This window comes from Culex pipiens, chromosome 1 (assembly GCF_016801865.2).
Source record: "Culex pipiens pallens isolate TS chromosome 1, TS_CPP_V2, whole genome shotgun sequence".
NCBI classification, from domain to species: domain Eukaryota; kingdom Metazoa; phylum Arthropoda; class Insecta; order Diptera; family Culicidae; genus Culex; species Culex pipiens.
The window spans coordinates 20,929,120-20,954,984 of NC_068937.1; the positions used below are offsets into that span (position 1 = coordinate 20,929,120).

At 35.9% G+C, this 25,865-nt stretch overlaps 2 protein-coding genes across 7 annotated transcripts in view; both read right to left on the reverse strand.

The window, feature by feature from the left end:
• Positions 1–1,730: 1,730 nt before the first annotated feature.
• LOC120429663 (glycerol-3-phosphate phosphatase-like) lies at positions 1,731–10,458 on the reverse strand. The gene is made up of 2 exons (XM_039594693.2): positions 10,299–10,458; positions 1,731–2,609 (listed from the first exon to the last, which is right to left on the reverse strand). The coding sequence occupies exons 1-2, from the start codon at positions 10,393–10,395 to the stop codon at positions 1,792–1,794; spliced, it is 915 nt and encodes a 304-aa protein (XP_039450627.1). The 5' UTR covers positions 10,396–10,458; the 3' UTR covers positions 1,731–1,791.
• A 232-nt stretch (positions 10,459–10,690) lies between these two features.
• The window catches only part of LOC120429655 (anoctamin-4), a 61,219-nt gene continuing 46,044 nt past the window's right edge, over positions 10,691–25,865 (reverse strand). For all 6 annotated transcript variants that reach the window (XM_039594683.2, XM_039594681.2, XM_039594682.2 and 3 more), the window contains 5 exons: positions 25,376–25,802; positions 25,081–25,313; positions 18,730–19,369; positions 18,458–18,663; positions 10,691–11,717 (listed from right to left, as the gene is read on the reverse strand). In XM_039594683.2, coding sequence (XP_039450617.1) covers positions 11,061–11,717; positions 18,458–18,663; positions 18,730–19,369; positions 25,081–25,313; positions 25,376–25,802 — 2,163 coding nt within the window. In that variant the 3' untranslated portion in view covers positions 10,691–11,060. The remainder of the gene's footprint in view (positions 11,718–18,457; positions 18,664–18,729; positions 19,370–25,080; positions 25,314–25,375; positions 25,803–25,865) is intronic.

Below are 25,865 nucleotides of genomic sequence, written 5' to 3' on the forward strand. Positions count from 1 at the left end.
AGAAAATTTGCTATAAAATTATCTAAGAGACATTGAAGATTGGACCTCGGGTTGCTGAGATAGAGCCGCTTTAAGAAAAAGAAACACGAAAATTGAAGTTTTCTTAATCTCACCAAAACAACCCACCATTTTCCAATGACCATATCTCAGCCAACTAATGGTCCAATTTTCAATGTTAATACATGAAAAATTCGTGAAATTTTCCGATCCTTTCGAAAAAAATATTTTGTAATTTTTTAAATCAAGACCAGCATTTTAAATGGGCGTAATATTCAATGTTTGTTTTTTGGTGGTTTTTTTGCAATTTCTATATGCCAGACTTGATTTTTCAGTCTCGTAAATATTTTTACCGAAAAGCTCGTCTAATTTCCCATAAGTTTGCCTTTGACAGCTTTTTAATTGGATGTATGGGCTTACAGATATAAGTTTAATTACAATGCTCATAACTGAAAATACAATATTTTTTCAGTGTGGTAGACACCTGAATACTAAATAAGCTTACACAAATATTGAAACGAGTCAAATTAAAAAACTGTTAAAGGCAAACTTATGGGAAATTAGACGAGCTTTTCGGTAAAAATATTTACGAGACTGAAAAATCAAGTCTGTCATATAGAAATTGCAAAAAACCACCAAAAACCCATTTTTTCGAAATTTTTATTTTTTAAACCGCTGTATCTTCCCAAGTATTGGACATAGGACAATGGTCAATATGGAGACTTTTATATAGAATTGTCTGAGAAATCGATTCCCACTATCGGTTTTTGAAAATTTTGACGTTTAGAGCACTTTTCAAAAAAACAGTTTTAGTAAGTGATTTTTGTATTTTGTTAAGAAGAGACATACCATCCTGCATTTTGCGTGAGTTTTTTTGTAACATTTTAGGCTATTTCCTCAAAAATTTTGAATGAAAAAAAATCGACTTCACCTTAAAATTTAACTTTTAAACATAAAAATTGAAAAATCCCATAGAAGTAGCTTGTATTTTTCTTTCAGTGTATTTTTTTTTCAGAAAGCCCGTCCAATTTCCTACAAGTTTGTCTTTGACCACTTTTTGGAACGATGCAACGCCTTCTAGATACAGTAATTTTTAAATTATAAAATACAAAAATATCTAATTAACTTACGCCCTTCTCAAGCGTCATTTTTCAGTACAATAATGGCTTATATCCAGCTTTTTAAGCTAAAATGGCGTTCGAATGGTGAACGCCCGAAATGTCAAAATCACGCAGTGGTACCAACATTACGAAAAAAGTGTGCCATGGCATGACAGCCGCATTTTTTTTCTTATGTTGGTGCTCTTGTGCGATTTTGACATTTCGGACGTTCAACATTCGAACGTCATCTTCGCTTAAAAACCTGGATAGGCCTAGGATAACATGTCTAAAAAGTTTCATTGAAATCGGAGAGGGTCGGGTACAAAAGTTCCAGAAAAAATCCTGATTTGAGGTGGAATTGCTCTATAAAATTGTATAGTTAGGATGATTTTTTATAAAAACATAGCCCATGTCTCCCATATAGCCAAAATCCCATAAGCCCTGTACCTCGCATATGCGTGCTTCGCATAAGAAACCCCCATATGAGTTGCATATGCGAGGTTTAACTGTATATAAAAAAAATATTAATCTAAATAGCTCAAAGTTAAGCCATATCACTCGAAGCCGACCCCAATATCTGATGGAGCCAATTTTTGAAATAAACAAAAAAAAACTAATGCACACATTTTTTGGATAACCTTAATTCAGATAAGACCACCACAAAAAAAAAACAGTTTATTTCCAGCAAAATTTATCACTCAAAGAGATTTTTAAAATCCGCCAAACTATCCGCGTAATAATCCGGAACACACGCCCCGTCCGCCTCCTTCATCATATCCTCCCGGGACGCCCCACCAGACAGGACCAACAGCCGCTGAAATCCACACCTGCTCCCAAAGGCCACATCCTGCTCCATCATGTCCCCGACCATCAAAACCCTCCCCGGATCACGAATCCCGTACTCCTTCACGACCTGCCTGGCCAGCACTTCTCCGGGCTTTCCCAGCACGATCGCCTTCCTCCCGGTGCTCCGCTCCAGAATGTCCAAAAAGCGCCCCGGTCCAATCAAGTTGAAGCCCCGTCCGGTGTTCAAAACCCGATCGGTGGCCCCGGCCACCAGCAAACACGTTGGATCCGTCTTCAAATAAAACTCCGCCCGCAGCAGCTTCGGATAGTTGACGTTAAAGTCCACGTCCACGACGACCGCCCGAACCGGGGCCCGATCGTCCACCGTCCCAATAATCTCCCGGAAGTTCTCCTGCAGTGGCTCGTTTGGACCGTCCACCACTTCGAAGCCAGCCTCGCGCAGTACGTCCTTGAACGAGTCCGTCCCCAGGCAGTAGATCAACCCCCGGAAGTTGATCGACCTCAAATGTCCGACGATGGACTTGGCCGGATGGATGAGGTCGGCTGGATCGAGCGTGACGCCGAGGGTTCGCAGCTGAGCGGAGTAGCTGGCCAGCGAGCGGACGCTGTTGTTGGTGATGTAACGGATCGTTTTGCCGGCGGCGAGGAGTCCGGTGAGGCCGGCGCCCACTCCGGGGATGGGTTCGAAGACGGTCCAGAGGACGCCTGGAGGAAAATGAATAAATGCGTTTACAAAGATTTGTAGAATTTTATTTAATGAAAAGAAAAGTACTACTTAAATTTCGATAATTTGGTGTAGATGCATGGTTACTAACAATTTCTACAGAATCCATTGAAATCACCAAGTAGGTACCAGGCGTCTACATCAAACTTTTAACATTCCGTCGTTGTCGTGCTATCTTGTCGCACGTGCATTTTGGGTCAAAATGAGTTTTAGTACAACAAAATCTTTTTTTTTTTCAAGATTTTGATGAATGTTGCTTTTAATGTAAAAATATGTCTCACATTAATAGATCTGCTTATTTTTATAGGGGAGAGTGGGAGATTTGATACTCTTATCAATCATACGCATTTGACGTTAAATTTATCATCATACTATTTTTACAATCAATTGTTTAAAAACGTGCTTTTAGGGAGTCTTGATCCCTACATTTTCACAGTCACTGGAATCAGCCTCAAGCTTGTTTTATTGGGCTTGGTTTCGTGCATAATTTTGTAAACATGCTCAACTTTGGTCTAAAAAGAATATTTTAAGTTTTTAGATATTTTACATACTAAACTTGTTATATTTTAAACACAAACGTACAGGTTTTATGTGAATTGCTGTAACTTATAGTTTATCACAAGTTTGGATGAATAAGAAACATTTTGCTTAAGATTTCTTCAAAATGTTGAACGGGGGATCAAGTTACCCCTAACATTTTGAAAAGGCCGATTTAAAACATTTTTTTCAAAACATTTGGCATGCTTCGAAGAATTCCTCTGATTAAATGACCGATTCTTAGCACTTGTTTACCAAGCAGTCATTTTTTCAAGTTGAACTTTGGATGATTCTGATAATTTTCCACATTTCCACACCAAAGTTCTTATTCTAAACATATCTGTGAACAGAAGTTGTAAAATGTATAAACGCTGGAAATTTTTAATTTTCCCAACTTTTTTAAATAATTGCCCAAATTAATGGATGGGATGCAGATACTTAACCCTCTACTGCCCAAATTTTTTTTCGAAATTTTTTATTTTTCCCGTGTTCAGAAGGTCATTTTGAGCAACTTTTGTTCTACGAAAAACTTTACTTCTCTTGTTTTATGTTTTTCTTGTTTCATTTTTAGTATTTTAATTTGCATTTATATTGATAAGTTTATGTTTGTTTTTGGTAGTATTTGGCCTACTCTACCACCTCCTATCATTACATTTTGCCTTTCTAAGTTTTTCATGTTTTTACAGTAACTTTTTCAATTTTGTGCATGTTTTCACATTTTCTGCTATAAAATGGAACCATTATCATTTAAATTGTAAATAAATGCGTAGAGGCATAGTCTGTGGCACTAGAAAAATTACTGCATACTTCTTTTTACTTAAAATATAGGAAATGTTAGTAAAAAACACAGCCAAAGTTGACCCCTAAAAAAATTACATTTTTTAAAACATTGGCAAAGTCACATAAAACAAGTCAAACTTCCAACCCTAAAATTTTCCAAAATTTTAAAAGTTCTTCTTTCCAATGCTTCTTGAAAATCAAAAATTGGTTCAAAAATGGATTTTTGGCGATTTTTTAAATCGAAGCCCGTCTAGAGGCGGGGTTGGGTTGTAGAGGGTTAATAATTCTAAACGGAACTTTTTAGTAAAATGACTCTTTTATCAGCCCTCTTATTGACAAAAGCAGATTCTGTAGGTATAACATTATAGAGGACATTTATAAAGGGGGTATATGGAAGCGTTGTCCCACCATGAAAAATTACAATTGTTTAGTTTGCAATGGTTCGTGAAATCGAATTTGCATCATATTTTGGATTCTCTTCATACTTGAAAACCACTTTAAAATGCTTACTAGAAATCAAAAATTATTCAAAAGGAACCAGAGTTACGACTGACGCAAGTTTGCGTTGTCCCGTCACTCCAATTTTTTGGTCAAGGCACGAATTCAAAAAAAGGTGCTCATTTCTCGTGTCTAAATGCAAAAGGCCAGTTTTTGATCGATCTAGACTAATTCGACCGTCTTGAATCCAAATTTGCCTATTGATTTTCCCTGAGTCTCAAAGGAAAGCGTGATATTCAAGATGGCGTCTAATATGGCGGCTGAATGGAAAAATCACCATAAAAGGATTTTTAAGTTCAATCAACTAGTCTAATTTATCTAATTTGGGATAGCCGAACTCGGATACGACCTTTTGAATACTTCAAAGTATTCGGGAAATGTGAAGTTCAAGATGGCGGCCAAAATGGCGAACCTAGAATATTGGAAATTTTTATACAGAAATGTAACAGGCAGTAAACAGGTCAAATTTAATTAATTTGGGGATGCTGAACTCGAATATAATCCTTAGAGTATTCTAAAGTCCTTAGAACAGTCTGTGCGGCATAATGCCAAATACGGTGACAAATAAATAAATAAGTACTCAGGAAATGCAATTCAATTCTCTAGCTTCGCCATATTGGCCGCCATCTTGAATTGCACATTCGCTGAATACTTTGGAGTATTTTAGGAGTCATATTCGAGCTCAGTTGACTAGTCAGTTGAGATTTTCGCAATTGCTTCATTTGGTGACGGGATAACGCGAGCAAAACCCTCTTTTGCAACATATCTGCGTTGTCCCGTAACGAAAAGAAGTACCTGTCAAATCAACAAAATTTGACGAAATTGGGTGATCCAGGAAGCAAAATCTTCGTTTTTCATTGTAGAAACAACTGTAGAAAAAGGTTTTCTCAAAAACTTACTTCATTTCGTTCTTCATTTTTGTGTATAAAAATCAAAATGATCCAATTGTACGATGTTGTCCCGTCACGCTACATTTGTATCTAACTTGACTCAAACTTTGTGTTTTTAAATGTTTGCTAGAGTGAATCTTATCGGAAATTTAATGTACTTTCCAAGTTTGTATAAATATTGGTACCTTTTACCACAGATTTCAAAGTTATCAGTAAAAAACTATGCGTACAATCGTTGTCCCGTCACGAAAGAATCGGACAAATACCCTTATCAGTCAAACATAGTTGAATGTTTAAGCTTTCAATTCATGCAAAAAGTTCATAGTTTTGTGAGAAATTGACAGAGTTATGTGCGATCCAAAAAAAAGGGGATCAAGTCTCCCCACTCTTTCCTAAATAAAAAAGCAATTTCATCAAAATCTCGCAAAAAAAAAGATTTTGTTGTACTAAAAGCGGTTTTTTTTAAAATGCATTTCTTCGTAATGGCGCTTACGTGACATTGTCAAATAAAAACTATGGTTTTCGCCTGTAAATTGCTGTTATAAAACAATGCAAAAGGTTTGGAAACATATAAAATGCTGGCAGTAGCGGAAACAGTAGTGTAATTGGCAAAATTGAGTTTTCATATAGAATTTTGAAAAATCACCATTTTTATTACACTAATATGGCTGTATCATGGCACTGAATAAACATAAACTAAATGTTAAAAAAGTTTTTTTATGGATTTGAGAGAAACTCGTTAAAAAATCATACAAAAAAAAATCCTTTTTTCAACTTAAGCATGCGCAATGAAAAATGACGACTTTCTGGATCAATATGAATACAGAACGTTATTGGTTCGACTCCCAACTATGATTTTTTAAATGTAAAATACGAGGTAGAGGAAATCTACCCTTTCCAATCAAACACCTATCTTCGTCATATGGAGAGTTTGATGCTCGATTAAAGCTCCAAAAATACTATTTGGGCTATAAACTTACCAGCAACAGCACCGCCTCGAGTAAGCACGCAAATGTATGCCACTTACTGGCCAAAAAGATCACATTTAATGCACTTTTGATCATATTTTGTATTTTGCGAGACCACTTCTCATCATTTTGTTGGCACACACAGTGACACACACGAGAATCCCTCAAACGCTTAATGAATATCGCCAAAATTAACTTTTCACTTTCGCTTACTTTTTCACGGCGCTTAAGATATGAAATTGCTTCCAACTACCGGCAACATGTTCTTTTGATCATTAGTAAGGCACTCACTTGAAGAATAATCCCCAAAAATGTAATAAATTAGCAAGCGCCATCAAAAAAACAAACGCGCCAAGTCGTTTGACGTTTCAATTTTCACTTTGCATTCAAATCGAAGGCTGAAGAAAACCGAGCGAGAGACGAAGGCAAAAAAGAACAAAGGCTGGCCGTCAACACCACCAGCAGCACAGCCAGCGATGCCAGGAAACTTTCCCTATAAATGCCACTTTTCGTGAGTGTTCGTTTGAACTGTCAGCGCAAATGGCAACACTCGACAGAGTGTTGGAAGAAAAAAGAACTAAGCCGATATTAGAACAATAGGCGTGGCCCAATGCATTCGCCTCGATTAGAATACCCTTGGGATTTTTTTTGTTAAATGCTTGGTAAAGAAATAGAATAACTTTTAGTGAAAGTGAAAATAAACAGAAATGTTCACAAAAACTTGCTCTACTCGTTGGTGTACTTGGTTTTAGTAAATTTTAAGATACACTCCAGATTATCCAGCATCATTCAAACACGATCGCTTATTAGGCTTAAAATGGGTAGATTTCCCCTAAAACACGCATTTTTCAAGGTTTTTGAAAAAAAGGAAAACAGACCATCTTTCAATAAATCGCAAATCGCGTGTTCCTGAGGTAAAAACCTATCGAAATCCGGGTGAGCCCCGCATCGCCATTTTTTTGGGACACACTAGTGCACAGTGGTCCAGATCGCACAATTATGTGGAAAATAGATTTTCCGGAAAAATGGTAAAGTTTTGGAGCTGCAAATGGAAAGGGTTTGGTTGAAAATTAGGTTGGTGCACGATTAGGGTGATTTGGAACATCTAACTTATTCAGGAATATTTTTGGGATTTTTTTTTCGTCTTGTAGAAAATTGTTTGGCTTGCCAATCTAAGCCACTTTTTCGAAGACACCAAAATTTTATCTCGCAATCTACGCCTTCGACGACCAAATGTAGAGAGTAGAGCTTTTAAAAATCAGTTTTTGAACGTAACAATTCAGGGTTAAGTTTTAGAGAAAAGTGATGTTCGATTCACTTTAAAGCTCTTAAAAACACACATTTTTATTATTTGAAAAGTTGAAAAGCTAAAAAAAAAATTCACTTAAAATTTGTTGCTTATTCATTGAAAATTGCTTATAAGGATGGTACAAATCTATTTGAAGTATTTGTCCCTCGGCTCTGGTGGTGTGTGAGGGGGGCAAACAATAAAATAAAAAACTAAATGTCAAATTTAATAATGGTTAAAAAAGTCAAAAGCATTTTGTAACATTTTTATTTGGAGAATAACATTGTTAATGGTCTTATCGTGGAAACAGTAGAAAGAATTCAATTTGTAAGCACTTTTAAATATTGGTTTTTTATTCGTACAACACAAATCAAAAGCAACTTGACTCGAAATTTTATTCTCATGAAAAAGAGCGATTATGTCCGGAATAAAAAAATTGTATAAATGAGAGATTCCCCACAAATGTTTATTGAAGATGTTCTAACTAAAAAAAAAATATTAGAGTCATGAAAATAAAAGTGATTGAACCTTCAATTTTTTTTTTTAAATTTAAGTGCTTAAAGTTTAGAAAATTTAAAGATTTGTAAATTTAAAGAATTTTACATTGGATTAAAAAGAAGGGAGAGTCACAACCCTGCAAAAAATATTCTGTAAATTGGGAAAATTTCCTACAGATTATAAAACATTCCTTTTTTTATTAAAATTCTTCAAAATTGAATAGAGACTTGTACGGAAAACTAATGATGCAAAATGGCTTCTTTTGACAAAGGGTCAATGCAAAAAGTTCAACAAAAAAAAAACAAAATTTAAAATCTCGATAAAAATGCAAAATTTCAGAAAAATCTAGATTTTAATGTAAAGATTTTATGGAGATTAAGAAAATCAACACAAAAGAGAACTGATAAGAAATCTTGAACTATTAAGCTAATTACAGTCCAGACTCGACTATCCGAAGGGCTTTGCCAAATTTCACTTCGGATAATCGAATCAAGTAGAAAAATTGATTTTTCATTCTCATATTTTTGATTGTTGAGCTCTAGTATGACCCTTTAACTACTCTAAAATGATTTAGAATTTTTAAATCCGAGGTGGTGAACAAAATGGTGGGGATGAAATATCTAAAAAAATAATATGCAATCAACAATTATTCAAATTTGACTAAAATGGGGTCGCAAAACTCGAAATTGATGTTAAATGCTAAAAAATAATAAAATAAGAACTTCGGATAATCGGGACTTCGGATAATCGAATAATACAAAAAAAATGTTTTTACTTTTAACATCAAATTCAAGTTCTGCGACCCCATTTCAGTCAAATTTGAATGGTTGATTGCCCATTAAATAAAAAAAGCATTTTCAATAATTCATCACTGCCATTTTGGCCGCCATCTTGGATTTAAAAATTCTAAATTACTTTAGCGTAGTTTGGGAGTCATCCTTAAGCTTAACAATCAAAAATAAGACAACGAAAAAAAATCCCAGTACCAAAAAGGAAACAATAAAAATAATTTTATGAAAAAAATGTTTTTTTTTTCGACATTTGATTATCCGAAGTGATTTTTTTCCAAACCCTTCAGATAATTGAGTCTGGTCAGGGTAACCACTCAAATCCAATTTTCAAATTCCGGACTTTTTCCCGACGATTCCAGAAACTCAAATAATAGACTTTTTTATTTTAAAGAATGATTCAAACTAAAAACAAAAAAATAATATCAACCATCGAAAAAAAAAAATCGAAATGAACTTAAAAAAATCAAACTAATGTCATTTTTTGTAAAAACAGAAAAAAAAACAAATTCTGAGTAGAAACATAAACACTGATTGTATCTATCAAAAATAACCAAAGCATAAAATTACTTATAATTTCAATGTTTATTTTTGCACATTGAAATAGTAAAATGAACCCTTAAATTTAAAGGAAATGACCAAAGAAGAATTGAGTGAATTTAATTTAAAAAATTGTACAAAATATTACAAAATTATTCAAGAGTTAAAACATAATTTTCAAGCAAGTATGCGTGAGATTCCCGACTTTTTGACAAAAAATCAAAAATTCCCGACGGTCTGGGTAATAGAGTTTGAGTCTGGACTGTACCTAACATTTTGTGTAGATTGTTTTTTGGTAAATCGTTTCACAAAAAATTGTCTTTTGTAATTGCTTGAGTCATTGCCATGATTTTTGATCGAAGACTTTTCATCAAATACAATATTTTTACAAAAATATAGAATCTGTATCGTGAGAAAGAAATTTCAGATCAATACAATGATTTCTTCGGCAAAGTTGATACAACTCGTATAAAATATGACTCATTTTGACATAAACAAAAATTTTGAAGATTTTGGAGACAGAAAAAAAAAGATTTTTTTCAGAAACTTAAAAAAATGAGACAGAAATAAATAGGTTTGTATATTGATGATCAACTTAATCGCACTCAAAAATGAAACGCTTAATGCTTCAGCAAAAGATCAATTTGTTTTTAAACTGAAGACTAACATTTGAAAAAGGCAAAAATTTGCATTTTAAGCCCTTTTCATTTATTTTGAAATATTTTAAATTAGGTTTAAATTTGATTTTATTTTTTAACCATCTTCAACATAGATGAGAGTAAAGCAACAAATAAATTAAACATTTTATAATGTTTTTTTTTTAATGTGTTTCCAAAACAGATTTTTGGTTTTTTTTCAATTTTCTGTCCCCACCATCACTCACCATCACAATCCGTCAGCACGCAGTCGAACGAGCCGAGAAACTCCTTCCGCTCCTGCTGGGACAGCTCCAGAATGTGCCGAATGCGCCGGGAGGACATCGCCAAAGAACACGTCAAACCACACCAACCGCTCTCGAGCAACTGATCAGCCGGATCAGCTTTTGATCAGCGCGTTTGCGATTCTCGATTGATCGAATTACGCCGATATTGGGTTTCCAATTTCGAAGGCCACCCCGGCACGTGACTGTTTCTTCTCTTTCTAGATTGAAACACGGAAAAGTTTGATTTGTAGGTTTGTAAAGTTTTATTTTTTTTAAATTTATTTGTTCAATTTTTTTTGTTTGTTTTGTCTTGATTTAGTTTGTTCCATTCTTTGATCTATCATATATTAGCAATAAATAGGTGTATTTGTTTTCGGTGTGAATGAAATTTCTGCTTCTCTTTTGTGTGTGCTTGTTTTTTTTTGTGTAAAGTGTGTAACAATGCTTGATGGTTTTTGTCTAGTTGTTCTTCATGCTTAAAAAAGAGTCGTTTGTTGGCATTTTTCTTGTTCTTAACCTCCACGTTAAACGTTAATAAATATGATTTCTTTTCGGTTGTTGCGTTGATTCTTTTTCGAGTGAGAGTGAACATCTTTTAAACCTAACACTGAAAGTAGAAAGTAACTCTAACACCTCTTAACAACAGAGTGAAAAAAACATAAAAATGTAGAAAGAAGGCATATCAGTACGGTTTTGGTTTCGTTCTTTTTGTCGAGCTCCTCCTCAAACCCTCGACGTGACAATTTCGCACTCTTTAAAGCGCTCGTTAATGTCCGCCGTCGTCTGTCCTCCCCCGGCATTCCTCCTCCTCGGTGGCGCCCCAAACTTTTCCTCCTCCACCCGAATCGTCGCCTCCTCCTCCTCCAGCAAGCTCGCCGTCCCGTAATCGTCCAAACTGCTCTGCTGCCGCGTCAGCGTCCCGTTTCGCCCCACCCCGCCTCCACCCCCCTTCCGCCGATCCGTCAGCCGCTTCTCCTGCTTGATGATGTACTCGTTCATCAAGTACTGCTCGCGCTTGATCTGGTCCTGCAGCCGGCCCGGCACGTCCGGAATGGCCCACGCCACCACAATCTGCACGAAGCTGACCACGTTCTGGTAAATCACCACGAAGGCCAACCGAAGCGCCAACATGTGCCAGTAGAAGAGGGGACGTTTGTAGGGGCGGTCCGGATGGTCCGGAGGATTACGGTACTCCTGGTAGCGGCACTGGGTGACGTTCGTAAACTTGGAGAAGCGCGGTGCGGCGCCCTCTTCAAAGTCGCTCACGTTGAAGATGGCCAGCGTGTGCTGCACGAAGCCGGCCTCGGTGCGGTCCTCGTTGAGCAGGTACTTGTAGTACAGCCGCGGGATAAAGTCCGACGAGAAGGCGATGATGAAGGCCTGCGGGAAAAGGAGACAAGAATGTTATTAATCACAGAAATCAGCTGCAACAACACAGTCCAACAAGATTTTGTCTCTGAGACGAGTTTATGTGTTCCTAGTAGAATTTTGCCTGCTGAATCCGAATCCGGGTCCCGAATTGCTCCAAATGGTCCCAATTTTGAGATACACCCGTTTGAAATGTTAGTTCAGGTCAAAATTAGCTACTTTGTCGACTATTTTACAAAAGAACTATTGAATAAACAAATAAACCAATACATGTATCTTAAAGTTCACGTTTTCCCCTTTCTGAAACATCCCTGGTTTTTAAAATTTGATTATTTCTACGCATATTTATAGCCATTTTTAAATTATATTTTCAGTTGGTTATCATTCAAGTTTTCCAACTTGCATGCAAGTCAAATTCTAATTTTAAAATGGCTATAAATATGCGAAGAAACAATCAAATTTTAAAAACCAAGGGTGTTACAGAAAGGGGAGAACGTGAACTTTAAGATACATGTATTGGTTTATTTGTTTTTTCAATAGTTCTTTTGTAAAATAGTCGACAAAGTAGCTAATTTTGACCTGAACTAACATTTCAAACGGGTGTATCTCAAAATTGGGATCATTTGGAGCAATTCTGGACCCGGATTCGGATTCAGCAGGCAAAAATCTACTAGGAACACATATTCTCGTCTCAGAGACAAGAAAAATTTGATTTTTTGTTGAACTGTGCAATCTTTCAAAAAAATCTTAAACCCAAACCTAACTCTAAAATCGAGCCAGTTTCCAATACCCGCCTACCTGAGCATGAGCATGGTTGACTGCCAATGAGCTGCTACTCCGTTATTGACAGATCAGCTGAAGTTAAACAATGAATCAAAAATGATCAGTGGGAGCCAACCATCCGTTCACTGTTTAACCTCTGAAGATCCCTACTTTATTAGTCAATACCGGCGCCCTCCCAAGAAGCCTGCAGTTCAACGAAAGGGAGGAATGTTATTCCGATAGTTGAAGTTGCAGACTCATCAAGCACACCGTTTTTCGCTATATACTTATTGATACCGCTTGAGACCGTTGAATCCACAGCATCTCCTTCAAGCATCACGTGATTAATATTTTTTTGGGTTAGTAGGATAAGGTATTGGCTTTTCGATGCCTCCCGAGCTACGATGCTATGGGGAGGACTTTCATAACAGACCCGTCGGCGAGCCTTCCGAGCAACGATGCTATGGGAGGGTCTTTCTGGTTAGCACACAAAATCACTCACACACAGTTATTTTGCTCCACTATTAACTAGACGATCCAAATTGTCAGTGCGTCTTTTGATCATTATGTAGAAATGGCTTTTTCACCGCAAAAAATAAAACCTTATTCGAAAAATTTAAACACAATCCACCCGACGCCGTGCCTTCCGATCAACGATGATATAGGAAGGGCTTTGAAAATCACAAAAAATCACTTTTCACTCCGAATATTTTTTTTACGAACACGCGCTCCCTTGGCCAATTATGCACTGATCCGAGAATTTCTCCTAAATTATGTACTCAAAACTGTTCACAAAATACCGTATGTTTTCGAAAGTTTTTCATTTATTAGAGTTTTTTTTTGAGAAATACAAAAAAATTCACAGAATACCGTATTTTTTCGAAAATACTAAAAACAAATATATATTTGCAATATGGGTATCAAACGACGCCAAATTATGTATGAAGGATAAACAAATTTGCTTCGTTTGATACCCATATTATATATTTTGAAAATTTTAGTATTTTCGAAAAAATACGGTAATTTGTGAAAATGTTAGTATTTCAAAAAAAACTCTAATTAATTGAAGAGGCTTACAAAATTTCAATTCGTTTAATATCCATATTGCAAATTATAAAAATTGGAGTATTTTCGAAAAAATACGGTAATTTTTAAAAATGTGTGTATTTAGCAAAATACTTTAAAGAAGTGAAAAAAAAAACACAATTTCGCTTCGTTTGATACCCATTTTGCAAGTTATGAAAATTTGAGTATTTTCGAAAAATACAGTATTTTGTGAGCGATTTCGAGTACATATTCATACTTTGAAACTTACTACATTTTCGAAAAATATATTCTTAGTTGAAAGCATTGAAAATATAACATGATATGGTTGAATTAATCAATTTTAGAAAGATTAAAAAAATGAATAATCGTCCATTATCGGCGATAAGATTAATCAAATCAATTCAAAATGCACTCCCCTGCGTTTTGCATAAATTTTAGCATGTTTGGGCTAGTTCAAAAATCTTTTGAATTTCATTTTTTTCATTGAAATGTTGAAGTTCTGGCCGGTAACTTCAATTACCTATATATTTTTTTTTTATTTTCAGCAAGCATTCTGAACGGCCCGAGCGGTTTAGGCTTTCAGGATTTTTGTGATATTTACTTGTAGAGTCAAAACAGATCAGTAAACTTCACTTATTTGTATATTACACTTTTTAAAGATAACATTTTTGCGGTAACACTCTCAACTTCTACGCGCACGATCACATCACTCAACTATTTGTTGCTAATTTCATTAAGACCTTCGTCGAGCCAATTCTCTACGTTGAAGCCAGACTTGTCCTCCAGACCTCTTCGCCGAACCATGCCAGACCCGAACTCCTAAGTCCCGGGTGGACTCTTCACGGCGGCTAAGTCCCGGGTGGACTCTTCACGGCGGCTAAGTCCCGGCGGACTCTTCACAGCGGCTAAGTCCCGGCGGACTGCGGCCTCCACCGCTAAGTCCGGCTGGACTGGGGCCTCTGCTACTGGTGGCTGCTGGCGGGTCCGGCTGGTCTGGGGCTTCTTCAGGATCTGGAACTGGACTGGGCTTGAACTGGCTGGAACTGACTGGAACTAACTGGAACTAATTGGAACTAACTGGAACTAACTGCCCTCCTCAAGAATTTTGGGGTTTTTATAGTCAGTCCCCGAAAACTCTACTAAATTTTGTTCTACTAAAAGTGGTCCGTTTCGATGAGAAGCATCGATGAACCTCATGAATTAAATTATGCAGACCTCTGCAATTCTTCATGACTTTCCGTATGGTGTAGTGAGTACACCTCAAAATCGGAAGTCATGGGTTCGAACCATTGTCGTGAAACTTTAAATTATGTTATTGGAATATCAAAATTATGTTCCTAAAACATTCTCAAAATGTTGTTCAATAATGAGAAGGTCGAATTCTCCATTGAACAAACATGCCAATGAATTTGGTTAAGCCACACCCTCAATTTCCCCTGTGGAAAAACATCGCACATTCATAATTGAAAGCTTAACCATTTTTTTGATTGCCTAACAATTGGCGAAATTTAATAAAGGGCTTTTCAGGTGAGGATGACTCATGATCCACACCTGTACATAAGCTTAATTATTTGTCGCGCAACGCGAGTCGACGGGTAAAATTATTTATGCTTGCGTAAGCGCGCATGGTCAGAACTGTGGTGAGGTTCGAAAAATGGACAAATTTAATGATTTAAATTTGAGGTCGCTGCAATTCTTTTGCGATTTTTTTAGAGTGCTAATAATGTCAAAAAATGCAAAATATCAATGAATCCTTAACTTTTAAGTGTTTAACCGATTTACGGTCCAAAATTTAAAATTTTTAAATCCTAATAAGCCTTTATTTGATTATACATGAAAATCGTTAAAAAGCGTATTTTTAATAGTTTACAATGGAAGTTTTTTCATAGAAAATTTCAATTGCAGTAATTTTGCTGCACCCCTTGAAATACAAACTTGAAATAAAAATAGCAATGGCCACACATTCGGCAATTTTTAAGTTGATGTCAGAAAACGCTTTAGTTTCGTCGAAGGATGATAGGAGAAATATACCCATTTTGAGCCTAATAAGCGGTTGTGTTTGAATGATGCTGGATAATCTGGAGTGTTTCTTGAAATTTACTAAATTGTGATGAAATTTTAAGCGAACACTCACGAAAAGTAGCATTTATAGAGACAGTTTCCTGGCATCACTTCACCCTTTGTTCTTTATTTGCCTTTGCTTCTCGCTCGGTTTTCCTCAGCCTTCGATTGGAATGGGTCGTCAAAAGTCAAACGTCAAATGACTTGGCGCGTTTGTTTTTTGTTATGGCGCTTGCTAATTATTTACATTTTTCGGGGTTATTTTTCAAGTGAGTGACTAACTAATGTGCAAAAGAACATGTTGCCGGTAGTTGGAAGCAATAGGTTTATAGCCTATATTTCACCTACAGACTTTAAAGGTTTGAATTTTTTAATAAAAACGTAACTTAATCCACCTTTAGGTGGCTGGTGCCTTCCTCTCATTTATAGAGTGATTACAATCCCCTAAAGTGTCCACATGGTTTGTGGATCTCCCCTAACGTGATCGCAGCACCTAAGAGGTCCTAATAAAAATAAGTGACGAGTAAAAAAAAACAGACTTCCTACAGACTTTTTGTCAAGATTATACAGACACCGCCTTTCAGGAAAATGGCATCCCTCTACAAGACTTTTTTCGTGGCGACCAGACGGGACCATTTGAGGTTATGTAAATTCAGACCATTTTTTAAACTGCTTGTAATTTTAGATAGGTAAGTCAGATCTTGAAAATTTTTAATCCACAAGAAAGGTCTTCTCATATGCTTTCCAAAAATATATAACATGTGAGGGTTTCATGAAAAAAACACCCTTTTTACCATAATTTTTTATTTAATATGAAACGGTTTTTTTAACATAACTTTTTAAATACATGATAAAACTGCATGAATTTAAATAGCAACTTAGAGAACGTTAAGACGGATCGATTAAAACCATTCCAGCCAAAATCAGTTGAGCCTGTGACGAGATATTCCAGTGACATTGATTTGGTACACATGTCTACATACAGCCAACACACACAGACATTTGCTCAGCTGGTGATTCTGAGTCGATATGTACAAATGAAGGTAGGTCTAGGAGGTCTAACTCAAAAGTTCGTTTTTCGAGTGATTTTATAGCCTTTCCTCAGTAAAGTGAGGAAGGCAAAAATAGTTTTTTCAGTGTTAGCCCTTATTTTTTATATCGCGTTATTTCGAAAAATATTAAATTAGTATCGAATCAATGTAAACAAAAAAAAAAATATGTGAAAATTCCAGCTCTTTTTTTTTCATAATTTTTTTTTATGGAATGTAACAATTTCAAAATCTGTATCTCGAGAACGATTCCTGACCGTATTGATGTAGGTATGGTTACACTTAAAAAAAAGTTTTTTTTTTATTTTACTATTTGTATGTATGTATGTATGTATGATACCCATACCCGCAGGCAACTTGGTCCCGAAACACATGTGAGCGCTAGGTGAACAATTCGATCATCTTTTACTCCGTAATCTGTACACCCACGTGCATAAGTTTTTTTGCACGAATTTTAATGCTACAAATACCGGCGCATAAAATAAAATGGTTTCCCTCTTCCCACCCCAAGCGCCGGAAATTTGTAGCGGGTGTAGGGACACTTCGCATAGACGCCCTTGCTCCCATCACGTTTATTTTACTATTTAACATTAAATTCATTTTGCAAAATAAATTACAACCAAATTTTTTTTCAACATGCTAGTAATTCATTTTTTTTTCATTTTCATTTTAAATTGAAATAAGTAGCAATTTTTTCCAGAGGGTTGTCTTCTACAAAACCTGCTCAAAATTGTATGGAGACTTTTATGGTCAAATCAATTATGCAAAATGCCCTTTTTGGTTAAGGAATCCCTTCCACAAAGTAAAAAAAAACTGAACCACGCCACCCCCTACCCCCTCCTCAAGTTTGACCCAATTTTTTTTTCAAAATTTTAATGAAAATTGAAGTTTAATCAACTGAAATTCTAACCAACATTTAGCATGTTTGTGCTCCTTGAAAAATATTTTGATTTTTTATAATAGATAAATTTGGGCTCCGTGAATACGCTCGTATCGACAGAAATGAATTAAAGTGATTTTTTAGCAAAAAAAATAAATTGTTTGCTTCATGTATGAATGTTATGTAACCATGCGTACCTCCTTGTTGAAGCAAAATTTACAATTTTATTTTTTAGCTGGATATTCATTTAAATTCAATTTAGTCGATTGGAACGAAAATGAAAAGTTTACTGACGTCTACTTCAAAAATGTCGAGTTACTTCTGCGAGAAAGGACAACTATAATTAAAATAAAATTTAACTACAGTCGACTCTCTGGTTGTCAATATCCAAGGGACCGCCGAGGAAGAGAATTATCAGTTTACAGAACGATGCAAAATGAAGACTCGATTGAAAATATTTTTTTCTTGATACCCAGCTATGGGAGAGAATCATGGCAACGTCCATCAAACAAAAACACCCTTTAAAGCTTCGTTTCGCCAAGAAAAATGTCTATGCAAGCCTTGAGAAAGTGAAATTATTGACAACCGGAAGAGATTTTTAAAGCAAACAGAATTCAAGGGACCGTCGAGGAAGAGATCCTTCAAGCAAGGGAAATATCGAGGAATGAAGATAGATGAATTATGCAGATTGAAGGGACTGAAGAATTCATCGATAGATGGAGAATTATTGATATCGAGAAGATCGACAGCCAGAGAGTCGACTGTAATATTATTATTATTTTTGGTAAATTAAGTTGGAAGCCTTAGCAGAATGGCGCATTTTATATAAAAATATTCAAAAAACTTTCCCATAATTTCGTTGCCAGCTAGCGAGTATTGAGTTTGAAACACGCCGTAAAATCCTCAAAAAAGAACCCTCATCCTCTGTTTTTTTCTTTCCCCCGCATACTCACACTCGAGATGACCGCAATCTTGCCGAGCACGTGCATCACGTTGTACCAGATGCCGATGTCGCGCACCCGCCGCGGCACCGACCGCTTATAGTACAGCAGGAACTTTTTCGCGTCCAGCCGCGTCTCAAACACGTTGTTCAGCAGCGCAAACAACGGCCCCAGCGGAAACGCCACCACAAAGATCGTGATGAAGCCGTACTGGATGACTGCAAAATAGGATTAACTTGATTAGAATTTGAAGATTTTTAAGAGGGAGGTTTGTCGAAACGTACTCATCTTAAGATACTCCTCGAACAGACTCCGATCGTGCCAGCTGAGCAGATTAAAGTCCTTGGTCCACTGGTTGCAGCAAATCAGCTGCTCCCCGCCGGGTCCCTTGTTGTCCGCGTCCTCCGTCGCCAGCCCAAGCACGCTGCGAAATTCCTTCAACTTTTGCCAGCAAAACGGCAACATAATCTCCAAAATCAGCGCAATGACCTGCTTGCCCACCATAATGATGGCCAGCTGGATGCACAACTCGACCAAACATCCGCCCTGGCTGCACTCCTCCTGCCGGAACGACAAAATCCGGTTATATTTCGCCGGATAGCCCGGGAACTTGCCCTTAATAAACGCAATGTAAAAGATCGAGCTGTAGTAGTTGATGAACTGAAACAGGTAGATCTTCAGGTTCAAGCTCTCGTTGTACTCGGACTGGGTCCGCCGGTACTCGATGTCGGTCATGTAAACGGCGACGTAATCGTACGCGTAGTTGAGAACAGTTGACACCATCAGATTGATGACGGCGGTCGTGCCGGAGAAGAGGAGCAGCTTGGTGGTGGCGTCGTCCGGATTGCCGTAGATGTTGCGCGTCGTCATCAGGGACATGCGGTAGATGACGATGCCGAAGACGGCGGACAGGGCGAGGACGATCTGGGGGAGGGGAATTGAGAATAAGATTGTTAGAAAATTCGAAACATATTTTTTATGCATTGTTCAGAAAAAAAGACTTTCTAAAAGTGCTTAGATCGTTTAGTTTTAGACTTCTAGTAAATCCTTCTGAAAATAGGAGAATTCGAATGTTTTTGACAGTTTTAAGAATTTGATTCTATAATCATTTAGATGCACTGAATGTATTCACTATTCAATTTATACCATGTTGGCAGTTTTTTTTAAGGTGTAAGGAATGTAGTAAATTTCCATAGTTTTTAAGTTTTCAGCAAAGAGTAAAAAAAGTTCAGCGAAGCTGTGATAAATGTAGTCAATTATCAACATTTTCACAATTTCAGTTAAGTAGTTTAGTCAATTTAAACGATTAAAACAGTATTTGTTAAAAGCAAACTATTGTAGTTCATTTAAATAACCTTGGCAGTTTCAGTAGATGGGGTAACGAATGTTAATCCTAGCAATCAAAATTTGATTTGAGAATCTGATGCACTCTCTGAAAAACCAAAAAAAAAACTTTTTTGTATGGAGCGTGGACAATCGCTATAATAGGAAAGAATCATAGTTTTAAAATTATGGGATTTTGTAATTTAAAAAAAAATCTACAATTTAACAGCTTTGAGTTTTTTTTTATTCTCAATTTTTTTATTAAAAAAATCTACAATTTATATTTTTAAAACGATAAGAGGTAACAATTCTAGTCATTTTGCATAATTTGACAGTTTAACCCTCTACAACCCAACCCCGCCTCTAGACGGGCTTCGATTTAAAAAATCGCCAAAAATCCATTTTTCAACCAATTTTTGATCTTTAAAAAGCATTGGAAAGAAGAACTTTAAAAATTTTAGAAAATTTTAGGGTTGGAAGTTTGACTTGTTTTATGTGACTTTGCCAATGTTTTTAAAAATGTAATTTTTTCAGGGGTCAACTTTGGCTGTGTTTTTACTAACATTTCCTATATTTTAGGTAAAAAGAAGTATGCAGTAATTTTTCAAGTGCCCCAGACTATGCCTCTACGCATTTATTTGCAATTTAAATGATAATAGTTTCATTTTATAGCAGAAAATGTGAAAAACATGCAAAAAATTGAAAAAGTTACTGTAAAAACATAAAAAATTAGATATGCGAAATGTAATGATAGGAGGTGGTAGAGTAGGCCAAATACTACCAAAAACAAACATAGACTAAACAAGATAAATGCAAATCAAAATACTAAAAATGAAACAAGAAAAACATTAAACAAGACAAGTAAATTTTTTGTAGAACAAAAGTTGCTCAAAATGACCTCCTGAACACGGGAAAAATAAAAATTTTCGAAAAAAAATTTGGGCAGTAGAGGGTTAAGTGAAGGAGTGTAGTAAATTTTGGGTGGCTAAATTATCAAATTTTAAGATCAACATTCTGAACAAACTTGAAAAAAGAAAATTATCGTGTCCTTTAAAAATTACTAATTTTAGAGACTTAAAATCTAGTGTAAATTATTATTGAAATCAAATTAAAAAAACTTTGTTTTAGATAAATAAAAGTATCAAAATCAACTAAAACTATTCCAGTTACATAGAAACAAATATGGTAACATTTATCAGGGAATAATGACAGATTTTGTGCCACAATAATGTGTAATATTACATCAGGAACTGGTGAATTTTTTTATCATTTTCTGATGAATTTTCATCATTTTCTGATAAATTTTTCATCAGGTTCACATTTTTACAAACTTTTTAAGGTAGCATTACTCAAAAAAGAGGTAATTTTTAACCTATTAAATTCATATTTTCAATTAAAATTTTATTTATTTGTAGTACATTATTTTATTAAACTAATGTTTTAAATTCTGATATTACAACATCACATTTAAGGAAAAATATTTCAATGAGTGAATGAAAATTTACATTGGCGGTGTAAGCTGTTTTGGCTTAAACTGTCTAGGATTTTTCTACCGCAACCAAGATTTGATAAATCGGGAAAGTTTAGATCGGTCAAAGTTTCAAAAATGTTACTGAAAATCTGTTGAAAAAAGATCATGAGTGAAATTAACTACCAAATTTCGAATAAACTGTGTGCATTTTGTATATGGTAAATTAGCTGGTTGTTATGTCCTGTTGAAAAGTTGTCATTGAATTTATTTCCGATTCCGCTACTCACATCTGAAAATGGGAACACTTAAAAAATTAAATTAATTGAAAATATTGCTCTGTAACTGTTTTTTTTAACTCATTGTTTTTGAACGCTTCATTGATTCCTCAACTCTCAGTTTCAATAAAATATATACAAATTCTGTATCGTTTGACGTAGTTGCCAGCAAGAGTGGACTTTAACGTTCCTCTTTTGAGTAGCAAAGTTTTTCTATATAGCTTCTGTTTATATTTCCTCACAGTTGTTCAAATAAGCTGAAGCCATCAGATAAGTCGTGTCAATCTTCAAAACAAACCAAAAACAAACAGGTTAAATAAAAAAGTGATGATTTTTTTTTTAATTGCTTTACAAATAGATCGGAAAAGATCTCATAGCTCATTAACACATCAACTGTCGAATCATCATATTCAAAATGCGGATCCTGTTCGTGTTGGCTGTCGTTCTGGTGACTACCCTGGCCACGCCGATTGTGCATCCGAAGGGCACACCCGCCGCTTCCCATGCCAACGGAGTAGCAAACCGCGACCAAATTAAAAGTACCATTTTGTCGTATTTCCAGTCGACCAGCGCAACAGCACCACCGGAAACGGCGGCAGGATTTTTTGACAATGTTTACAAAATGATTCCAAAAGAAGTCTTTCAAAACGTGCGAAAAATCAAATTTGTTTACCCACGGGCTTAACATTTTTTGGAGGAAGAAGGTCGTAAAATTGTGTGTTTTTTAAATTTAATACATAATTAAAAAAAGCAATCACTCGGAGACGACGAAAAACAATATTATCGACGAATTATAACTATGAATGGCACCTGCGAAATAACATTGAATAATCTTACTCCGATATTATCCCTGCGCTTCAAAGATACATAATCTAGAAATTTCCATTCTGTTGCTCTTCTGATTCACAAAATTCCACATACTTCTGACGCAATTTTTCGTCACGTGGAAAACAAAAAAAAGACCTCTTTTGGACGCCCATCGTTTAGTTAACGAACAAAAAAGCACGAAGCACTAAATTTTTCAGCAAAAACCTTTACAACATCAGATCCAAAATGTTTCAAAACAAGTCACTTCAGCAGCAAAACATATAGGTATATGTCACGCTTGAGCTTGAACATAGCCTTCTACTTGGTTGATGTTTACAGCTGTAGTGCAGTTGTAGTAGTGAGCATTCAAAAATCACGTTACGCATTCTGTCTTTTTAGCACCCACCCCACGAAAACAGCATGATTCGAAAAAAAAGTTCTCCGATCGGGCTCAAAACTTTTCTGGGGGTTCCTTGGCCGAAATAATTAGACCCGTATTTTTTGTTTGGCCATTAGGGTGACCAACGCCGTGTTAGGGTGGTCCGAAAAATGGCAATTTTCGTCGATTTTCGCAAAAACCACTTTTTCAAAAAATCATATCTCCGATTTTAGCTGTCTTAGACGCAAAGACGTTTGGCTATTTGGGAAAAATAGTAAGAAGTTTCAAAAATCTAGCATAACATTTGAAAAGGTCGTTTGAAAAAATAAAATGCAGTTTTGAAGGTCTCGGGACCAAAGAGCCTATGTATGAAAATATTTTTACCTGATTCCTCGGAAAATTTTACATAACGTATCAAAAAATGGTGAGGTTATGTTTTAAATTTTCTGAGATACGATTTAAAAAAATAAAAACTGGGTTTTTCGACGCACCACGCGCAAAAATGGGAAAATGACGAAAACGGCAAAAAATCGACTATTTTCACTAAAACTGCGATAACTTGAAAATTTCAGCGATGACCTATTGAGGTTTTGCAGCGCAACTGTGTTTCAAATGTAGGTGACGCAAAAATGAGGTTACTTGTAGGGCGTCCAAATTTCCCGGGTTTTGAATTTTCCGGGAAACGGGAAAAATATTTTTAGCATCCCGGGAATTCCCGGAATCCCGGGAAACTTTGAAACAGTCGAAAAATCTATGTTTCCTATATATTGGTTATGTTTTCAAGCTTAAAATTATAGAATTAGCTCAATACTGTTAATTGTTGATAATCTACATTTCAATCTAAACAAGAACAGATTTTTTTAGATAGCTTAACATATGTTTAAAATGCTTTTTTGTTCTTTTGTTTTGCTTCGGATTTTAAATGAACCACAATTTTTAATTCAATATAATTCATATTAAATAAGTTTCTTATTAATATATTTCTTTATTTTTTTTATTTGACATGACTACAAAAGCTTGAAAAATTTCTTTGAACTGTATTTAAAAAAAAACTAGAAAATTAGAAACGAAAAAAATCAAATGATACCAGCCAATGTGAAATTTTAAATAAATTTTTGGATTTCATGTTTTATATAAAACATATTTTACAAATCATCTTTAAGTCACTACCGCCAACTGGAGAAAATCGGGACAACAGTCTGAATACATACAGGAGATTCAGAGCAAACAATTTTGTTCTGTTTTGTTCTTCAACCGAAATCAATTTTTAAATGAAACTAAATGGAAAAATTAAAAGCGCTAGGCATTTTGCATATTTTTCTGTAAACTAAAATTTTGACAATTTTCCTTAATAAGCCAAATTAATGCAGATATATGCCGAAATTCATATTTAAATGCTTTAAAATTCTTATCGAATACTCAGTATTCAATTGTTCATCTTTTTCACAGTCAAATCCGAATTTCAAGACCAAAATTTGATTTTTTTTAATTTTGGGAATTCCCGGGACTAAATATAAAAAAATCCCGGGATACGGAAATTCCCAGTTTTGAAAAAATCCCGGAAATTAAAAAAGCATGTTTTGGAACACGAGTTTCCCCGAATATATCAATGAAATAAATAGTTATATAGTTGATAACAGATGTGTTAACGAATATTCAATTTTTTTTTAATGATTTTTGACAGACTTTCTTGCCAAATAGTCCAACTATTATCTTTTTCTAAATTTACAGTTTTCTCATAGAAAAATCAAACAAATATTGGAAAGTTGCACACCAAATTGTTGGAAATATTTTTTCTCATCCGAATCCGGCATAAGTTTTATAGAAATGTTGATTATGAAGGAAAAAACTATATTTTTCAAAAAATAAAAAAAAAGCTTTGCTGCAAATCCTCTAAAAAATTGAAAAAGAAAATCACATTTCTGAAAAAAATACGGGTCTGATTATTTTGGCAAAAGAAACCTTGAGCCAAATCGAAAAACTTTAAAACATGCTGGGTTGACATGGAATCGCTGAGGATTAAAATCGAGTTTTACCGATTTATAAATGCCAAGAGGAGAGAAATTGAAAGCTGCACAAAATGGCGTCCTTGACTCATAGTTACATATTATATTTTCCCATAATTTCGTAGCTGGCCAACGGATATTGAATTGTTTGGTCTGATTAGTATTCTCTCAGTTTTGAAGTTTCTCAAAAATATACGGTTTAGATATTTTTTAAATTTTGAAATGGACAGATTGTTTATCTCCATTTTTTGTACCATGATTCAGAGCATTTTGTACCTTTTTGCATGCAAAATTTGACTCGTTTTTTTTGTAATTGAATCAAAAATACGTAAAATTTCTGCTAAAAACTAAAATCATCAAAAACCAATACTCACAAACAGCGAAATGATGGAGTAGCTGTACAGCATGCTGGGCAGTTTTTTGGTCCAAAACGGCGGCGACGGCTCCTGCGCCCCGGTCACAATGTTGAAAAACGTCTTCTTGGTGTCCTTGAGCCGGGCCAGATACTGCGGCCGGGGCGGCTCCGCCAGCAAACAATAGTCCGTGACGCCCCACCGGTGCTGAATGTCGGACGAGTAGCGCTTCCACAGCTCCAGGTACATGGTGGCTGCCCGGAATGGATTTATTTTAATATTTTGAAGTTTTTTTTAAACCTGACTTTCAACTCACCCCAAATCGACATGAAAACGGCAAACACGATCGTGAAGTTGTTGTCGAAAATGTGCGAAATGTGCGAGTACGTGCAGGCGTCGTTCAGCATCCAGTAGTCGCACTTGGCGTCGCACGTCGGACACATCACCGTCGTGTTGTCCTGGCAAATCTCCTGGCTGATGCGGTTCTCCCGGAAGGTGAGAAGTCCGTAGAAGAAGCAAAGGAGGCCCACGATCGAGGCGGAAATCAGCATGTGGGTGTAGAAGCCGAGCCAGGCAAAGTACATGGCGATTTTAACGCCGAAATACTCCTTGATGTGGTCCAGCGGCTGGTGTTTGATCCACCGGATGACGGAGGCCCACTCTTCGAGGAGGAGGGTGCGCTGGCACTCGAGCTCGGGGAGGTCGGGGCTGCCGTCGTGCAGGGGATAGGCGTCGAGGTAGACCTGGAAGGGGAGTAGAGATGAGTTAGGATTTTTAACGACTGATTTGAAATTAAATTTAGTTCT

Bases quoted from the DNA above. Each gene is read 5' to 3' on its own strand.
- LOC120429663 (XM_039594693.2), bottom strand. From the start codon at position 10,395: ATGTCCTCCCGGCGCATTCGGCACATTCTGGAGCTGTCCCAGCAGGAG. The intron at 2,610-10,298 runs GTGAGTGATGGT...ATTTTCCTCCAG, and splicing joins CGTGCTGACGGATTGTGATG to GCGTCCTCTGGACCGTCTTC.